The sequence below is a fragment of the Bactrocera neohumeralis genome, chromosome 4, assembly GCF_024586455.1.
Source record: "Bactrocera neohumeralis isolate Rockhampton chromosome 4, APGP_CSIRO_Bneo_wtdbg2-racon-allhic-juicebox.fasta_v2, whole genome shotgun sequence".
NCBI lineage: Eukaryota > Metazoa > Arthropoda > Insecta > Diptera > Tephritidae > Bactrocera > Bactrocera neohumeralis.
The window spans coordinates 28,580,838-28,601,057 of NC_065921.1; the positions used below are offsets into that span (position 1 = coordinate 28,580,838).

The following is a 20,220-nucleotide window of genomic DNA, read 5'->3' on the forward strand; positions in this document are numbered from 1 at the left end:
TTATACTTGAGTGTGGAATCTGTCGATTTTTTTTTTCATTATTTACTATCGAAAATTAAAAAGTTTAATTCAATTATGTAAAACTCTTTTAAGCATGCCTTTATTTGTATGCATATACATACTTATACAGTTTTTTTATAACTGTTGGAAATACTATTATAGTTATTTTGAGCGACTTATATTTAACTTAATAAATAACTGTGTTTATGATATATATATATGTATATATATTATTCTCTTTAATCTCAGTGAATCTTATTGTATAGTCATTTCTAAATGTTGTTGCACGGCCTCCGGATTGGCATTGACACTTTCTGTACTAATCGTACTAACACTCGTGTTCATCTTTTGTGCGAAAAAAGCCGTTGCCGCACCTACAGCTTGTTTTGCTTTCAAAGCGGCTGTCGCACCCATAGCCTGCGCCATAATATTCGCTATATGCCTGGGCTTTTTCCTATCCGCCTCCCATTCAGCACGATGCAAACGCTGTCGATGTTTATACATATTAGCATTCGAGAAGAAAGTCATTGGACAATTAGGACAGGTGTATAACACTTCACCAGTATGTGTTGAGGTATGCTCCTATAATTATAAAATACAAAGGTGAATATATATAAACTTGTATATATTCAACGGCTACTGCCATTACCCTAAGATCTTGTGGTCGCTTGAATGCCTTCTCGCACATTGTACATTTGAATTTGCGCTCACATTCATGATTGAGGTAAATATGACGCCTGAGTGCGCGTGATGTTGTCGAGACTTTATTACAAATCTGGCAGCGATGCTCACCACCCGGATCTTCATGTATCGATTTCATATGCTGTTTAAGGCCAGACATGTGTCGCAACCAAGTGCCACATATCTGACACTGCATTGGCTGGGGCACAGGCCGTGGCACTTCGGAATGCTCCAGTTGATGGTGCTTTTTAAGGTACTGCGTGCGCACCTGTTTGCCGCATTTGTCACAAATAATTGTGCTTTCCGGATCGTGATTATACTTAATGTGATCCTTGAGCTTACGTTGTGTTGGTAATCTAGTAAAGAGATTATAAATGCGTATATTTTTAAAAACAAAAGCGAAATGTTGAAATCGACTTACTTTTTATTGCACTGCGTGCATGCGAATTTGAATTCTGACTTGGGCACGTGCTTGGAAAAGGAGTGATGTTCAAAAGCCGCCTTTGTTGTGAAAACTTTCGGACATTTGTCACACTGGAACATTTTGCGCTCCTTCGGTTCGGGTGGATTAACATGCGCCTCTTCATGTTGCTCGAGATTACGACTGTCGGTGAATAGCCTACCGCATGTGGTGCATTTAAAGTGTTCTGGATTCCAATGTAAATAAATATGCTCGGCCAAAGCTTTTCTCTGTGGAAATTTGCGACCGCAACACATCATATAACCCGGATCCTCATTATGCGAAGCACGAAAATGCCCACGTATTTCGGCAAAATTTTGTACCAGCAATTCACATTTAGGACAAGCAAAACGTCCGAAAAATTGACGTATTACTCTATCGTATTCATCTTGTTGTGCACGCTTCGCCTCGATCTCCTCACGTGACATACGTTTAGGAGGCACAAGTGGTTTTTCGCGTTTACGATACTTTTTCGGCTTAACAATCTTTCTTTTCGGTATGACAGCATATTGTGGCTTAGGTTCGAAGTCGGGTAAACTGTGATCAGAATCTGTATGTTCGCTGCTGGAGTCAACGCTATCATCTGTTCCAGATACGCCGCCGGCAGGGGCAAAGTCGTGATCATTGTCTACAAATTCGTCGTCGCTATTCATAATACTACACTCATTTTTTATGTCACCTTTCGTGTCATCTTTATTATTAGGTTTTTCTTCATCATTTCGTACTTTTCTAGGTCTACCACGTCTTCGTTTCTCCGGTTCCGCAGTTGCGGTAGTTGTAACTTCTTTTTCACTTGATTTTTCGTCTTGTGGTAATGTATCAATAGAAGATTTAGCATCTTCCTTGGTATCAGTCTTGATACTAGTACTTAGTAAGACAGATAAAGGCAATTCGGTTTCTGAATCATCATCATCATTATTTTCAGCACACGGCTGAGGTGTTTCTTGCTTTACACGTTTAGTAGTTGCTGATATTTTGGCATTTGCATCTTTTGGAGGACGGCCACGACGCTTTGCGCGTTGTGCCCTTTCACTTATGGGTGTGCTCTCTTCGATGATTTCGATTTGTGGTAATAAATCCAAATCGTACACTTCCAATTTTACTTCTAAATATATATATATTTTTATATCAAAACTTATTAGTTGTGCACAAAACAAACTCTTTTAGTATATTTACACAAACCTGAGTCGAATATGTTCTCTTCCACATTTATAGAGTTTTGTAACTTTTCCTCGGTATCCACCGCGTCTTCCGATTTAAGATGAATTTCTTGTGGCAATGGATCGTTTTCCTGCTCCTGCTCAATATGAGCAAATGGAGTCTTCCAATCTGCACGATTATGTACCTCGGCTACACGTTGATAAAATATATGAAAGTCCCGTAAAGCCTCCCAACATGTCCAACAGATGCGTTGACCCGTACATATATCCCGTTCAGGCTAAATACCGCTCCACAGTTAATAATTAAATTTTATTTATTACATTTATTTTACTTACTTTCAACCACAAATGCTTGGCTATAATGCTGCAGACTGTCATTTGGCAACCTTCTTCAGAGAAAATATCAATGAAACGTTGTGCCGGTGTTGTGGCAACCTCCATGCAAAGCAAACACGCCATTGCACAAATGTTAAAATATTATATTTTTTAAATTAAACGCAATTATTTGTCGTACATTTGCATTAAATATCCTTCTAAAGCATAAATATGACACAAAAACACAACTAAAATCAGCAACTTCTGAAAATACACAAAACTGCAACAAAAGCGTACCCACTAACACAAACAAGCTATGCAAAAAATATGAGAAATGTCAAAATGACAGACATCATAAAGCGAAATGTCAGCGCTTTTCAAATTGGACAGCCTCGTTTCAAGTTAGAATTCAATTTTTTTTTACTATATTGCAACTGAAATATTAAAGTTGAGTTTTTAATTTTCGAAAATTATTTTAAATTCTCATTTTTTTACAACATCGCATAAAATACATAACTCAAAACACGTACATATATGGACTGGCAACTCTATTTACATATTTGTGTTGCCGCCAGTGTGATGTAGTGATACAGAGTGGTTGTTAAGAATTAAAACTTTTAACACATATTTTTAGTATTAATTATTTTATTATGTTTTTATTTGTGCATTTTAAATTTTATTGCCTTATAAATAAGTTTGTATATAAAAATCACAAATTTTCAATATAACAAATAAATTAAGGTTTAAGTTTGAAGTCTACTATAATAAAAACTTTAAATATCTATACAAAATATTATATCATTTTTTTTTAATCTTTCTTTTTTTTTGCCTATGATTTCTTTTTATACAATTTTATATATTTTAGTAGAAAAACCAGTTGCTGGTTGTTTGGAATGTTGTTTTTTCTTAAATTCAACAAACATAAGAAAGTGTTTACATTATAATTTATATAAAATATACATATATTAAATTCCTAAGTGAATGAGCATAATATTAGGATTTTCGGCGATCAACAAAAATCACGTTAATTGCTGCCCAAAAGTGGACAAACTAGCCAATATAACGGCTATTTCACACGTAACTATTTGTTGGACTCAGTTTGACGCACGCCATACTTGCTCCAGAATGTAACGGGACATTTTATACGCTTGCCAGAGTTTTTGTGAAAAACAGAACACTCATCGAAAGGTGGACAATATAAATGCAGTGACACAGCGGTCTCAATGTGACTCGGATTCTCCACACGATGCAAGCCGAGGTTATCTAAGATTATAAAAAAAGAAATTAGTTTAATAAACAGTTTAACGCCAAATTGTTTGACGAGATGCCTACCATTTATGTATGCCACATCATTAACAGTTATTGTGGTGTCGCCCTCGGCTGTCAGTTCTGCACTATCGAAAACATGCTCCCCCTCACTATCGCTATCCACTTGTCCAATGTCCGCCCCATTGGACATCTCTATGGCCTGCGTGCATGGCATTTTGTAGCGCGTCTCCTTCAGATCACCCTTAAGCATCTTCATAAAACAATGCGAATCGGCATGATCGTGTATGGCGGAGCCTTGGCCTTCACCCCAACATAAGATCATCAAATTGAATTTGCCATTGCCGGCATCGACCAAATTGCGCGTGTACTTAAAACGATCGAACTTGGCGAAACGCTTCCATTCGCGTGCATTCGATTTGTATGTCAACATTATGTGATTGACCATCTCGATATTTACGAAGTTCGTCTCGAACTCTTTGTGTAGTGCAGTGATCAAATCACTTAAGCTATCTATGCTGGGACCATATTTCAGTGGTTTTTCTATGCCACAAAAATAACGTGTGGCATCACGCAAATAACGCTCCTGCTCCAAATCTGCATTTCCGCTGTTGACTTTGGCAAGCGCCATATCGGTGCAAGTTTGATTAACCTGTGTCGGAGCAAGAAAATAATGATTGAAGTTTTTTCTTTGTTAAAGCTTGTATTATAACTGTTTTAAAGAGAATTCTACTAAATTTTTCTAAAGACGCGTTTCAATACGACTGACCAAGTGACCAATTTGATCTCTTTTCCTAGAAATCGGATTTCTCTGATTTGTTAGGTCTCTTATAATCTAAACATTTTTGATTTTTGATTTCTATTATCTTTGACCACTGGTTTGTCCCATTAGCTCTAGAAATTTTGTTGGAAATGTCATTCTTTTGATAATGATTTTTTTTTTTCAAATAATTAAAACAAATTATGTGTATTTTCGATTTAATGGTCAGAAATTATCTCTATAATGCGTGTTTAAATTGGTTTTATAACAAATAAAACAAATTGACTCAATTGACATTACTGTATATTTAACGGTACATTTATACCTATTTGATAACCGCTTTTTAAAATTTTATGTGTTAATAGTTTTAATTTCCGGAATACATATGTATGTATATGTACTATATATACAATACGTGTGAATATGTATATATGTACATATAAAGTATATTGACACAATTTTGTGTATGCGCAGTAGAAAGCATTTGTGATAATATTTTTTGAAAAAAAAACAGCAAACAGTTTGTGATTCCTTAACATCTGTCCAAAGCACTAAAATAGTCGCATACTTGTGACATATACATATATATGCATGTGTTTGTATGTGTACGTACGTAGATAAGCTCTGATTTGTGATTGCTTCTGGTTTTAGGTTTTTATATGTTTGAAAATATAGTTTCATCGTCACATGGAATGAGTGTGTCATGTGCGCTTTGCTACAGACAATAAATTTAATTAAGAGCATTAAACAAAAAAATTTTACTTATATTTGATTGATTGCAAATTAACCAATTTGTACTTTTAACACAATCGAAACGAAGTCTAAGCACCATGTTATTATTATTAACATCTAACATACAAATGTTAATATGCCTATTGACAGCGTTTTGACATTTTGCTTTTATTTTGACTAATATAAAATACTTGCAAAATAAATTATTTAATTTATATGAAGAAAAAAAATTGTAATTTTAATGGACAATACTAAATATGTCTTCGATCACATTAATACTCAAGATGATCGGTCTAAACCAATTAGTCATTTCAATATCTGCAGTTAAAGGTGATCTGCATTTGTACTGCAAAGGCAGTTAAGACCGAAGGCACTAATTTTATCACGTTATAATAACTAGTGTTTATTAATAATACGCAATTACATATGTATATAATTTGTGTAATTTATATAACTATAGACAAAATTGAGTACTGGCTAACACATTTGTTGGCTTGACTGCGGAGAAGAGGTTATGTTAACACAACTAGGAGTAACAGCCTCAAAAGTACGCAGTTTCGATTGAATTATAAAATGTATATAAGATAATAACGATAAATTGGATAGTAACTCAAAAATTCTCATTACGCCCAAATTGGGTATATAATAATAATGTACCCAAATAGTTGGAACTTTTAAATTTGTATGTAGAATGTGGAATTTTTGTTGCAAAAGTTAAAGTTCCAAACACACCTGGTTAGTAGTGGGTCAACAAGTTTACCTAATTAAAAACATACAAAATTTATGTCAATTAAAAAGTTTTTCACTAACATTGAATAGAAAAACATTTAATTTCTAATCGACAGGTGTTTTTTACACCCTAAACAAATACATACTCACACACTCATACCCAAAACTTGAATCATTGCTTCAGATTTTGCACACGTTTTCAAAATAACAGTTAAACTCACCATTTGTAACACGTGAATTACTGGGATTTCCGCAAAGCGGTATTATGTCTGGTTGTGATGTGTGTATATGCACATGAATGATAATCTTAGAATTATATTTTTGATTTTGATGCTGTAAAACATATTCGTTCTTATATGAGCTACATAAAATTCTTATCGCTTATATACAACTATGGGCAAAAATTATTTAATTGAAATTTCGCGCGAAACCCATTCGTCGAAAAAACGAATTAAACGTGAATCGCCAACGTATTGAAAGTTATTCCGGAATTTGACTTTAACAACTGTTTCGAGGTTTGGAAAAAAACCTTGGCACAAGTTTGGGGCCAGAGAGGATTACTGTTAGCTGGACAACATAGTTTTGAAATATAAATTGAGAATTTAAAATTATGAACAAAGTATTTGTTGCTCATAGTATATTTTGCTCATAGTAGTATAACCAAATACACCTTTTATTGTGTAATTATTCGAGTATGTGTATGTTTTACTGTTTTTCTGTAAGCAGAGTTTACAGATTGGTATCCCGGCTTTTAAATAATTTATGTATAACGGTAGTTAATTAAGCTGAGTTCACACGACGCGATATTCGGCACTACGTAAGCAGAAGTGTGCCGAATTTATCGAGGATTATTGTTTTCGCAACATTTTCCAAAACAATTTGACGAATATCTTAAATAATCCAACAATAAAATAATCAAAATAGTGTTATATCTGAGCTAAATCGATATATGCATTTAAAACGTAATTGAAATATAAGCTTATTTATTTCATATGTACGAGTATGTAGTATGTGAGTAAAAAAAGAGCGTTTGGTGCTTTAAGGTCAATATTCATTAATTAATCAGCAGATTACGGCATCAAAAAGTGATTTTTTCATTGTGATAAATATATACATAAACATACGTATTTATTATTAATTAATATTTCTGTCCGCAACTAACACTTCGAATTTAAAAAGAAATACTAGTAATAAAAATAAAATTTCTCTCTGAAGAAACATCCTTGTAATATGCTTTAAACTTACACTTGAATTTGTTTGCTATCCTATGTACGTGTATATCCGTGATTTTTTTTGTATTGTCTTTATACATTCAGCTTTTAGCTTTAAAATTCGATATTAAATTGAAAATATTTTTCGAATGTTTTTGTTTTTAATTTTTTAATCACTGATTTAGGCTCGACGCGTACGTTTCGAAAAAGAGAATATGAATGATTCGAGAATCACAATTCTTTGCTGAGCTGAGATTGAAGCTCGCGATAGATGCCTTTAATCTACTTGTATACATACATATATACATATATACAGTAAATATAATTTTTGTAAATAAAATAAATCATATATTTACAAATACATGCTTATAAATTTATGAGCCAAAGTAGAGTTACATACATGTACATATGTGTATGAACATACATATATACATGTACTATATACATATAGATATATATATATACATATACGAGTATATGTAAACATTATGGCAATTCCGTTAATAATTTCGCAGTACTGTTACATAAAAATTTGGAATATGCTTGAGCTTTAAGCGTAAATTGGACTATTTAAAATCAATAATATTTACTTCGTATCCGGTTATGTTTGTATGTATGTATGTTAAATTAAGAGAAATTTGTTGTAATTTTACGCAAATAAAAATATTTATTTATTTACGTGCAATTAGATTAATCAGAATAGTTATTTTGAAAAAAAATATGTTGTGAATTTTCTCGTATGACATACCAATGACGTACATACACAAATTAAGTAAAATAATACAATATTTATACCGTACTGTTTATACATAAATTAGTTAAGGTCTAGCCACCGAAGAATTTTCAAAATAAAAATGGAATGGAGTACACAATTTCAATGTTTTCGGGGTATTTTCTTAACTCAATCGAAAGTCTAAGCGCCATATTATTATTGACATTGTCCAACATATAAATATTAATGTGCAGATTGACAGCCTTTTGACATTTAACTTTTATTTTGACTAATTTGCAAGATTTGCAAAATAAATTATTTTACTTATAAGGAGACAAAAAATTTGTAATTTAAATGGACAGAATTAATTAAGACTTCGATCACATTAATGCTCAAGATGACTGGCCTAAACATTTACATAAATATCTGCAATTAAACGCGATCTACATTTATACTGGCTCTGCAAAGCCAGTTAAGGTCGCAGACTCTGATTTAACGTTCCATCCATCGCGATATAATAATTAGGGCAGTTTTCTCAATGTCTGGTTAGCAGCCATCCGTCAGTTAAGATCTGGTTAAAAAAAGCTTCTTTACCGAAAGTCGTGGTTAAGTTAACAAGAGCTTAACTGTCAAATGTCTGCTAACTCGACATTAAGTAATGTTTTAATGTTTTTTGACACATTTGTTAATGCGCAGTTATGTATATAATTTCGGAAACTCATATGACTATAGACAAATTTGAGTGCTTGTAAGTATATACTGGCTAACACAACTAAGGATATAAGGTTAAAAAATGCGCAGTTTTGATGTGATTATATAGTGTATGGTATAATGCATAGTAAATAATGAATTCAAATAGTGTCAGGCTCAAAATTGCTCAGTTTTTTATTAAAAAAAAAATAAATAATTTCGCATTTTAATTATAAAAAATATAATTTTTTTTACAAAATTTTTTAAATTATGAAAAAATAAAAAAACAGTTTTTTTCTTGGATCTGGTGGTCAAATTCAACCATTAATTGTAAAAATCTAGAGTACATTCTAATAATGTTTTCTATTCTATATTTTCTAATAAATATTTTGGTTCCATTTAAAAAAATATGCATTTATTTTATTTCTTTCAATTATTTTTGTATAATATTTAGCAATTTTCTACCCCTAAACTAAAATCTATAACATCGTGCCACTTGGCTTCAATGATTTTAGAACTTTGCTCCTAAATGTAGGCAATATATTTTCAATTCGGCTCGTCATTAATGTTTTCACGAAAGCACAGTTAGTTTAGAATACCAACCTACGCAATTCTATTCGGAGTAACATATTGTGAGAAGTAAAACCAACAAACAAATACATTTGAAAAAATTTCGTTCGCAGTCCACATACAAAAAAATGTATTTTCTATTCGACAGGTGGTTTCTTTCTAAGAGCAATGTATCGTCCGTGTTTTTTACTCATACACAAAACTCGTATAGCTGATTAATATTTTCCACACGTTATCAAAATCACACTGAACCCATTATTTGTGACACCAACGCGATAGTGACAAAGTATACTCGTATGAAAGCATTTCACGCGATTTTGTTTTTTGGAAGGTGGTATACTCATGCTCATATTTTATTTTTAAGGTGTAGTGCAGTCGTGCTAATTTGGCTTTGCGCTACATAAAAACATATATGTACATATGTATATTAAGAACTAAATAAATAAATCTAAATAATTTTTGTTGAATTTCTTCTACCCTAATTACTTACAAATACAAAGTTGACTATATCATTTTTTTTGGTAATTGTTTTCATTATTGTAAGCAGAGGTCATAGAGTACTGATTGCAATACTCTTACACCTACACTGAAATCACTTATAACGGTATCAACATTTTTAAGTTGAGAGTACAAATGGAAAAATAATAAATGCATTTGAGCCACTCGTTGGGCTTATCTCTCGGCTAAAACGTTACTTTAAAACGTAATTGAAAAGTGTGCTTATTTATTACGTATCTTTGTATGTGCATATGTAAGTATGTATGTATGTATGGCGTACGGTGCGTTAAGGTCAGCGTTCATTAATTAAACAGCTGATTAGGGCATCAACATTTTTTTTTTACTTTTTCTATAAATGTTTATGGAAAATTCCTGACCACAACCTTTTTGAATTAAAAAAATAATAATTTTTTTCACAAATATTCTTGTCTTGTTCGAACTTACAATTCAAATTGCGTGTTATCCTATATGTGAGTGTATCCGTGTTTTATATATATGTATGTGTGTATATAGTAATCCCCTCTTGCAGCTGATAACTCGATATTAAACTGAAAATATTTTTCGTTAATTCTTAAAACGTTCTTAATTTCAGAATTTTCAAAAGGCTCGACGCGCACGTTTCGAATAAGAGAATATGAATGATTCGAGAATCCTAGTTGTTCGATAAGCTGAGATTGAAGCTCGCGATAGCTTCTTTTAATAATATATAGGTTCAAGTTTTATATATAACATCAAATAAATATCTGTTTGTATACGCTCACGTACATACATACATAAATAAGTTCAAATATATGAGTCAAATAATATATACATATGATATTTATAAATGTATGGTATATTAAGGGTGTTTTTTAGCGGTATAGAGTTTTTATTTCAAATAACGCAAATAATGTTTAGGCCTTTCATTATGTACCATCCTTGTTGGAACAATTTCGCACTACATTTTCCAGCATAGTCCTCCTCCAACAAGTATAGAATATTGACTCAATTACTAGATTTAACGAAATCTGTTTGTTGTTTTTTATTTCAGAGAATCCAGTTCAGAGATATAGTGATCACCGCAAAACGTCTTTTTTTGAGAGGAGCTCCCGGAGATCAGCTGTAGTTGCTTTCCAAATAAATATTTTTACTAATACCAAGTCTTATAATACAGTTAAAATATACCATAATATGTGGAAACATTTTTGGATCAATATACATATTTAAAAGTTTTCTCAGAAAAAATTCTGGAAAATTCGCTTTTTTCGGCCCTCTCTGTATATAACCCCTAAAGTGCTTGTACAAAAAACGTACTATTATCTGACAAGTGTAACCGCCCTCCAAAAGTGTCTATTCTTTATATAAATATATCGGGAATAACAGTATCGAAAAGCTTTAACTCTAGCACTCACCACTGATGTCAAAGTCTGCTATGAAAAAGTATAGACCAATAACGCCTTAATCATTCAAAACACCATAGATTGTAGTTTTATAAATGTAAGAGGCCTAGGGAGCATTTTCATTCGAGATCAATCGGACACCGTTGTTTTTTTAAACAGTGAAAGTGTATTTACTTTGACAACTGAGGTTGAGATCTTTCTCTCTATGAAAATCTGTACCTCTAAAAAAAATACCCTATACTTAGTATGGGTTTTCCTGCGATTGGGGGTTTTTTCGTGACAACATTTTAGAAATCTACGAGATATTTTATTTATTTATTACTGTCTAAAAACATGAAGCGTTAAAACTTTCGTGGTAGGTGTGTTATATGAGCCTAACATTCTAGTGATAAGTAGACCATTAGATCATTTTGTTCATTTAGTAATCACAATCATATGTTCATGTCATATGTGTCAGGGAAGTACCTTCAGATACATAAGGTCTGTTAGTTATATGTGGTTTAGGGCGTGTTTTCACCCGATCTTATTCATTCTAAGCACAAATATGCACCGTTATAAGAAAAACGTCGTATAGTCACCCGGAAATTCGAAAATATTTATATTAAGCTAAAATAAACTATAAGTACTAGTGTCCTGTCTACATATTTGGTACCCAGGGGCTTGAATAGTTTTTGTTAGTTTTGGACAATTTTTGGTCATAAGGTGGCGTACTTCAAAGGCAGTATTCGTGCAAAGTTTTATCCCATTATGTTAATTGCTTCTTAATTTTTACACTCGAGAGGAAGGAATCAGATGAAATTTAAAATTATGTTATAAGCGACTTCGTGGCCGCAGTCCGTTTTCGCTCATTTTCACACTGCAATATGAAATTGTCAGAGGAATGCCACGTACCAAATTTGATTGAAATCGGTCGGTCAGTAGTTTCTATATATTTTTGACAAAATGATTCGGAAAACCTAAAGAAAAGTGATAGAAACCGTCTTTTCAAAACCCGCAATGAAAACTTGGAGACAATAGACTTCATTTATGAGAGTTCAGTCACATATATATGTAATTATTTTCTATCTAGTCTAACATATATACTATCTTTGTAAGCCTAGATACAACTTTTTTCGGCGATAAATTGAAAAATACAATTTTGTGCTCAGTTTGTGAGGCTTCACCGAGAGTTTTTTGGAGTTTGGCACGATTTTCAGCAAATGGTGGCATTGTAAAAGTGAATTAATATATATATTTTATCTTATTCTATAACCATTCTTTGACTAAGCATCAAGTTTTCAAAAATATTGTTCTTCTCGAAGATATTTTGTTCATTAAATTTCTGATGACAATTGCTTTGAGACAAGATATATGTACATGAGAAAAGGGATATCCGACTCTGAAATGCTGGTAATCAACTCTCAGCTCTTAAAATATATTATATATTTTTTAACGAAACATGTGCATTCGATGGAACGCTGAGCTGTATGAGATATACAACGACATTGACACAGTTCAGGGAATTAAGAGACAGCGGCTGCGCTGGACTATGGACATGTCTAAAATATACGACATATGGACGAAAGGACCATCTCTAATTGCCGCCACCTTGCAAAAAGTAGAAACGACTGGCGCGCAGTTGTTAACTCGGCTATAACCGCGTAAGCGTTGTCGATGCCAGTTATGAAAAAGAAAATCGAAGTGAGGTAAATATGTATATCATTCGTGCTCATGCTCGTGGGATGAATATATCATTATATAAGCTTCTCAGAAGCAGCAGAGTGAATATAGCGGCTTTCAGAGTGATTCCCAAAAATGTTTATATAGAAGACATATCAAAATGACTTGCTATTATTACATGCGGGCCGATGTGCCCAGCCCCTTCACATGCGCCAGCTTTATTTTGACAAATCAATTAAAATTTAGCGGCTACTATGACTAACTCAACTTAGCCGAAGGGTTCTCAACTCACTAGCTCCAGAAAGCGCTCAATCTGACAGTTCTTGGTTGTAGAAGGGTTTGGAAGGGATCAATTTGTAAAAGTGTAAACAAAATCTGAGCTTTCGTTTGGCCAGTTCGAGAAGAAGCTGACAAGTTTTTTACCATGCTAGTAAGCAAAAACTGCCGAGACCTTTGTTATTGTGGCCTTCTGGTCCCACACATTTTTAATCTAACATATGCCTTGCACTTCTCTGAACATTTTTCTAACCACCAATTGCAAATAAATTAGTTAGACTCACCATGGTGGCACTTCTGGTCTCCGCAGTCCTTTGATTATCGCTGCTATCCCGGTTCGTTGACTCGACAGTATCTTTCTTCTCAGTATTGGCTGAATGCTGTAAACGCTTGCGGCGACACATTAGTGGAAACTCGCACTGATCGCACACACTTTATAAAAGCCAAACAATTTAACGAGCGCGCAATTTACCTCAACGCTTAACGAAAACCGTTGCAATCGATGATTGCGCTCGCTTCAATGCCGATGAAAGTTTAAGCTGCACAACAGTAATATGGCAATATGGCAATAAAACAACCGACTGCAGCAAATGATCTGCTGTGTTATGATCCTCACTTGATGTATAAAGTTTGTGTGATTAGCTTGTGGTTGCAAAGACGCTGGCGTGTGGCATGAATATTCACGAGCTGATAATGTTTTCTCAATGCACTTGTAACATTTGGTTTTTCACTAATTACTGAATGTTTACGATGTTGTTGCCTTTGTTGTTGTTTTTGTTGTTTACACGAATTGTTTGCATGATTTAGTGGCATTTGTTAGTCGACGCAGCGAGTTGTAACTTCGAATGGCTCTGAACCGTTAGTGTTGCGTACCTGCACGTTTGTGTGGCTTTTATCCACAGCTCAGCCTCGCACAATCACAACAACAACAACATTTTCGTATCATCACATTTTCATGTGATTTACTCAATTCCATTGGCTGCTATGCCAGCCACACAGCAGACGCGGCTTGCTAGCTTTCCTTGTGTGTCTCCAGTTTGTTGTTGTTGCTGTTGTTTTGCTACCTTTGCTATCATCAATGGCGCTACAACCTCAACCTGCGCTCTATTCTGTTTTTTGTTATTTTAATATTTTCTCTTTGAGTGTTTGCAATCAGCGGTGCCTGTGGTACCGCAACAACAACACGCCGTTGTCGCATTGATCCAATTGGTGGCTGCTAAGTGTGTATTGACATGTCTGCTCTTTGAGTGTTTTCAAATCGGCAATTAATGCCTGCCAACAGTAGCACTTCGGCGGTAGTTTTCGGGTCATTAACATAAATAACGGTAACTTAGGGCGCATATGTATGTATGTGTGTGTAATCTACATAATTATGTGGACATCACTTGCTACCTGTTTCTACGTGCGCGTCAACATTGTTTGTTGTAATATGGTTTTTGTTGCCATATTAGTTTGCCATCTTTCACCTTCTCTAATAAAGACATTGAGAATTATTTTTTTTTTTCGTTGTTTGCTTTGCCCAAAATAATATTTACTAAAGAGAAATGTTACGTGTTCTTCCGTTGCTCGAGCGTCTTAGCTCAAGTCTCCTCTTAGGCAAACAGTTGCTCAAGTCGAGGTTGCAGCTGTTCAGCTGATAATTTGTTTCCAAATAGTTTCATCAGCAATTTTTGGCGTTGTGGGGTCATGTTGTTGCAATATATTATGATAAACTAATTCAGAATGAAAAGAAGATGAAAAACATTACGTGTCTCGCATTTTATTTTATGCATAATTGGAAAGTTGTTAGTTTGTTACACTGACGTGGTTTTCGATTATGTAAATAGGGTTCTTTGTGAATTTACTTTTAATGTAACTGTAAATAATTGCATTATAGTTACATATATATGTGACATAATTATCAGAAACAACTCGCTGCTTAAAAGTCTAGTAAAATTAAAAGTTTTCCTTACAAGGACTTGAATCTGATCGTTCAGTTTGTATGGCAGCTATATGCTATAGTGATCCGATATCGACGATTGTTATAAATGAGCAACTTCTGGGGAAGAAAAGGACGTGCGAAAAGTTTCAAATCGATATCTCAAAAACTACGGGACTAGTTCGCATATAAATAGACACACGGATATGACTAAATCGACTCTCTTCTCTGTTAAATTTCCCGGGAAAACGATATTTCAAAAAAATATATTTTGCTAAATTGATAGGACTGTCTTTAATTTCTATGCCAAATATGAGCGCGATCTGTCAAACAGTTTACAGTTTACAGGCGCTACATAAAACGGTACACATCAGTAGTGCGTTACGATTTTTACAATGGATAAAAATACCGAACAAAGATCTTGTCTTAAATTTTGAATTTCTAACCAAATTTCGTGTGCGAAGTGATTGCGAATGTTGGAACAAGCTTAAGGCGATTAAGTTTTATCAAAAGCACAAGCCAACGAGTGGTACAAAGCCTTCAAAGTCTGGACGCCCTTCGACCTCTTCAACTGATGAAAATATTAAAAAAGTGAAGTGTTTGAAAATCGTTAAGCAAGTGTTAGTGAGATGGCAAGAGAGCTCGACATCTCTCGCGAGCCCGTTCGAAAGATTTTGGTGGATATCCGATAAAGCTGAATTTTTTCAAAAGATTGGACATGCTTAATCGTTGGAATTCCGATCCCATATTCATAGATTAGCTCCGGAGGAACAGAAGGTCAATACGGAGTTCTATTTGTCTATATTAAGGCGTTTGCCTGAGCACATCCATCGAAAACGGCCGGAATTGTCGAAGAACAATTCATGGATTTTACACGATGATAATGTACCATCGCATCGAGCCACGATTGTGACCGAATTTATAACCAAAAACGCAATGAATACCATCGATCAACCACCGTATTCCCCAGAATGTGAATCCATGTGATTTTTTCTTGTTACCCACCCTGAAATTGCCGCTCCGTGGAACCCGTTTTCAGTCGATTGAAGAGATAAGACAAAATACGCTGAAGGAGCTAAAGGCCATCCCAAAAAGTGCTTATGTAAAGTCTTTGAAGACTGAAAATCGTTGGCATAAGTGTATTACATCTGGGGATTACTTTGAAGGCGACAAAAGAAATATTGATAAATAATTAAATTTTTGCGTTTTATTTACAATTCCCGATGTATAAAAACCTATATAGTTTATAATATCTCCGATATTTCCTTCTGGGTGTCATAAATTTCATTTAATATACCAAAACAAATGGTAGTCAAAAGAGGCAAGGTCTGCCCTACAAGGCGGGTGAGACAAAACTTTCCAGCCGGCGTTTTCCAAATACATAGTTGGAAAATTGTTGCCTTGTCTAGTTGCAAACTCCGGCTTTTTTCGGCAGTCTCTCGCTTCAATTCGTTGAGTTGTTGTCGGTAACATTATTCATTAATAGTTTCACTTGGCTTTTCTAGCTCATAATACTGCACGCCCTTCTGATCCCACCACATACCATATGCAGAATTACTTTGGCGATATGGGTATTCGTCTTTGTTGTTGATTTGACTCGCTGGCCAAATGTAATGTATCCGGCTGCTTTTAACCGGTTTGAAATGTCTGCTTGAGTGACTCCCAAGGATTGTGTTTGGCAACAATCTTCATCGAATAATGCTTTCAATTCCTCATCTTCAAACTTCTTTGGCTGCTCAGGACGTTCCGAGTCAAAACCACCTAGCACCGATCCACCAAAGGATCGGAATTCATTATAATGATTAATTAGATTAATATACAAGGTGTGTTCCATAGTAAACAGGATTTAAAAAAAAACGAAACAAATGATTTTTTCGGCAAAATCAATTTATTTTATTCAAAATAGTCTCCTTCTCCTTCAATACAGCTTTTTGCTTGGTCCAAAAGCATCTCGAACGAGTGTTTTAGCTCGTTGGCCGGTATGGCTGCCAGTATGCCGGTGCAAGCCTTTTGAATGGCCTCTACGTCTGCATAACGCTTTCCTTTTATGGGCAAATGCATTTTTCCGAAAAGGAAGAAGTCGCAAGGTGCCATATCAGGTGAATAAGGGGAGTGGTTAATGGTTAAAATGTGATTTTTGGTCAAATAATTGTCCTTCGAATGTTGGATTCTGAGCAATTTTTGGTCATCAGTCAATTTGTGCGGAACAAACCGTGCACACACCTTTCGTAAGCCCAAATGTTCGATCAAAATGCGATAAATCGATATTTTGGAGATGTTCAATTCCATTTTCATGAATTTCAATGATGATTTCGGCTGATTTTTGATGAATTCATGCACAGTTTCGATGGAATTTCCGGTGATCACGGATTTTGATTGGCCCACATGTTGATCGTCATTTATGTCCTCACGACCACTTTGAAAACGTTGAAACCACTCGTGCACTCTGCTACAGGATAGGCAATCATCGCCATAAAAAAGTTTTACAAATTTTAAAACAAAATTTAATGTTGGCTTTTTGTTCGAAGCTCATTTTCGAACCGATAACACAAATATACTGACACTTAAAACGCAATAACTTCACTTCCAATCAATGAAATGTCATGAAATTCTCACTGGACAATCGATAAAGATAGCTGATTCTAACGTACCAGTCGACATATAGAAAAAGTCCTGTTTATTCTGGAACGCACCTTGTATTAGGGATATGAGGTTCAATTTTATTTATTTATAATAAGCACTAAACCGTTAATATAATTTAATAACTTTTAAAATGTCTCTACTTAATTTCATTAAAATATCACACATTTTGACCAACCTGGGGTCAAGTGCAATAGGATATAGTGGGGGGCAAAGAAATGGAAGGGCTGATTGCATTAATTTTTGACATTGCCTAAATATACTTGAGGACTTATTCTCAAGTAATTTATGGACTAAAGCCAGCCGGATGTTTAAAAAAAGTTTTGGCGCGATTTTATCAATTTTAGGCACAAAGATACACAGTTATTAGAATTTCATTAATATATCTCAAAGATTGACCGATATTTTCGGCAAAAAGTCAGTCATACGTACTGGCGTCCACATATTCGGTCGGATTTTAACAATTTTTAGACTCGACTGGCATACGTCAAAAACACTATTTGTGCAAAGTTTTATTCCGAATATACATATTCATTGAGGCTTGATTTGGTTTCTTTCATTGGGAGGTGTTTTTTACGTGACCGGTCCCAAACCCAGCGCACAACCCTCGGAACGGATGTTTTTTAGCTACCCAGAGGATATTTGGTCTAAGGCCGGAAGTCGTGTGCTGCTTGAGCCATATATATGTAAAATAATTGTTTCTGACCATTCCCAAGTGAATGACACTCAAAGAACTTTCCCCACTTGCGTGCACTTTTACACATGACTCCATCTGCGTTACAAGTTTTTGATAGAAAGGTTCTGCGGAAGATTTATCTGAAAACACTCCATCTCTGAGAGTATTCGATGCAGTAGTACTTTTATCTATTTTCACATTGTCGGGGGTTCTTATAATATTTGCTGTCAACGGTTGTTGTAATCTTCTGCACCAAATTATAGATTAATATCTCAATTTGGTAATTAGTTATGTCATTTTATAAGCTCTCGATTAATGCCCTTCTATGAACTCCTTACTTTTTTGCCAAGGAACGTGTACCAAGTTTCATTAAGATATTGTATATCAAGTTATCACTTGCACGAACGGACGGATAGACAGACAGTCAGTCGGAGTTGAAGGGGATCAATACTTCCCTGCGCTCACATATAATTAATATAAAGATTTTCGAACTTACGTGTGACTTTGTACCGCATATATCGGCCAATATGTGAGTACTCATGACAGTGTATTTTTTCTAAAATAGCTGAAAAAGGGCTAATATTTTAAGCGTATTTTACTCATGACAGTACGTACCTTAATAGAACATTTTTTAATATGTGGCATTAATAGACGGAATCGGTTAGATACTACTCCAACTCCCATATACTATATATAATGATTTTCGTTTTTCTAACAAACCTTATGTCGGTCTGTGTATGATTTATATATATATAGTGATGTATATATAAAATTGCTTGAAGTCCGATCGTCTGGCTGACGTTTTACATCGTAAGTTATTTCCCTGACTTTGATTGCTGCAGTTGCAGAGATTATAAAATAATCGGTTGCACCCGCACTTAGCCCTTCCTTACTTGTTCTATTTATTTTTTATTTTTCTGACATGCCTTTTGGCATTAATCTGCACTTGTATAAAATATGTACAAATTTATTTACGACAAAACACACTACATATATACTGCATACAAATGTACATACTTATATTTATATATGTATGTATGTGTTTACCATTTTATATTAACACAGTGATAACAGAATATCATTATAAACAAATTAATTAATCTGAAGACTTGTTTATATATTCATAACAATGGCTTTGGCCAGATGTCAATGGGCAAAGATTTTTTGTTTAAGGAAGTTAGTGAAATTAAAATATTAAAATGTTTTAAAATAAATTATAATTTTTGCAAATTAATATGAATAAATATTAAATTTATTTTGTATTAAAGAAGTAGAAAATAAATTAATATTTAGAAACTCGGTTTAAGACCTTTATATGGTATTCTAAAGACATACGAGTATGTACATACCTATATTATATAGATATACATATGTATACAAACTTTAAAAATAATCCGTATAATACTATTAGTAAAAAATAGTAACACCTTTTTCATAATTTAAAAATTCTTAATTTATTCTTCAAATCTACATCGTCCCCCTCATAGTTATAATCTTTTGCAATCCTCGAAACAGTTGTTAAAGTCAATTTCCGGAATAGCCTTCAATGCGCGTAGCGATGCACGTTTAATGTCTTTAATTGACTGAAAACGGTTTTCCCTGCGCGGTCGTTTGCTGAATAGCCAGAAGACACACGGAGCTAAATCAGGCGAATATGGTGGTTGTGGCATGATATTGGTTTAAAAATTTGACGAAAAAATCACGAAGAATCAATGCAATATGCGACGGTGCATAATCGTGGTGCACCAAGAGTTGTCGGTCCATAATTCACTTTTCTTAGGCCCAAATGATCTTTCAAAATAGTTTTCAACTGGTCCTTCCGATATTTTAACGATGCCAGTAAGATCCTTGACTGATTTCCAACACCAGCTGTGTCAACAGTGATTCA

General features: G+C 34.1%; 2 protein-coding genes across 3 annotated transcripts; both read right to left on the reverse strand.

The window, feature by feature from the left end:
* Positions 1–20: 20 nt before the first annotated feature.
* LOC126755927 (transcription factor grauzone) lies at positions 21–2,924 on the reverse strand. The gene is made up of 5 exons (XM_050468656.1): positions 2,638–2,924; positions 2,324–2,579; positions 1,103–2,246; positions 650–1,037; positions 21–582 (listed from the first exon to the last, which is right to left on the reverse strand). Exons 1-5 carry the CDS (start codon positions 2,758–2,760, stop codon positions 256–258), a joined length of 2,238 nt encoding a protein of 745 aa, XP_050324613.1. The 5' UTR covers positions 2,761–2,924; the 3' UTR covers positions 21–255.
* A 317-nt stretch (positions 2,925–3,241) lies between these two features.
* On the reverse strand, positions 3,242–10,436 carry LOC126755939 (cysteine dioxygenase type 1). Of its 2 annotated transcripts, none has more exons than XM_050468671.1 (3): positions 10,229–10,436; positions 3,949–4,534; positions 3,242–3,879 (listed from the first exon to the last, which is right to left on the reverse strand). In XM_050468671.1, the coding sequence occupies exons 2-3, from the start codon at positions 4,511–4,513 to the stop codon at positions 3,698–3,700; spliced, it is 747 nt and encodes a 248-aa protein (XP_050324628.1). In that variant the 5' UTR covers positions 4,514–4,534; positions 10,229–10,436; the 3' UTR covers positions 3,242–3,697. The 2 variants fall into 2 exon arrangements, with proteins under 2 accessions (XP_050324628.1, XP_050324629.1); XM_050468672.1 differs by lacking the exon at positions 10,229–10,436 and adding an exon at positions 7,349–7,530.
* Between the last annotated feature and the right edge of the window lie 9,784 nt (positions 10,437–20,220).

What these genes read in the sequence shown, in the direction of transcription:
- LOC126755927 (XM_050468656.1), bottom strand. Translation starts at nt 2,760, where the DNA reads ATGGCGTGTTTGCTTTGCATGGAGGTTGCCACAACACCGGCACAACGT. An exon ending in CCAAGCATTTGTGGTTGAAA is followed by an intron (nt 2,580 to 2,637) that starts GTAAGTAAAATA and finishes AGCGGTATTTAG; the next exon opens with CCTGAACGGGATATATGTAC. An exon ending in AGCGACCACAAGATCTTAGG is followed by an intron (nt 583 to 649) that starts GTAATGGCAGTA and finishes TTATAATTATAG; the next exon opens with GAGCATACCTCAACACATAC.
- LOC126755939 (XM_050468671.1), bottom strand. Translation starts at nt 4,513, where the DNA reads ATGGCGCTTGCCAAAGTCAACAGCGGAAATGCAGATTTGGAGCAGGAG. An exon ending in TGATGTGGCATACATAAATG is followed by an intron (nt 3,880 to 3,948) that starts GTAGGCATCTCG and finishes TTATAATCTTAG; the next exon opens with ATAACCTCGGCTTGCATCGT.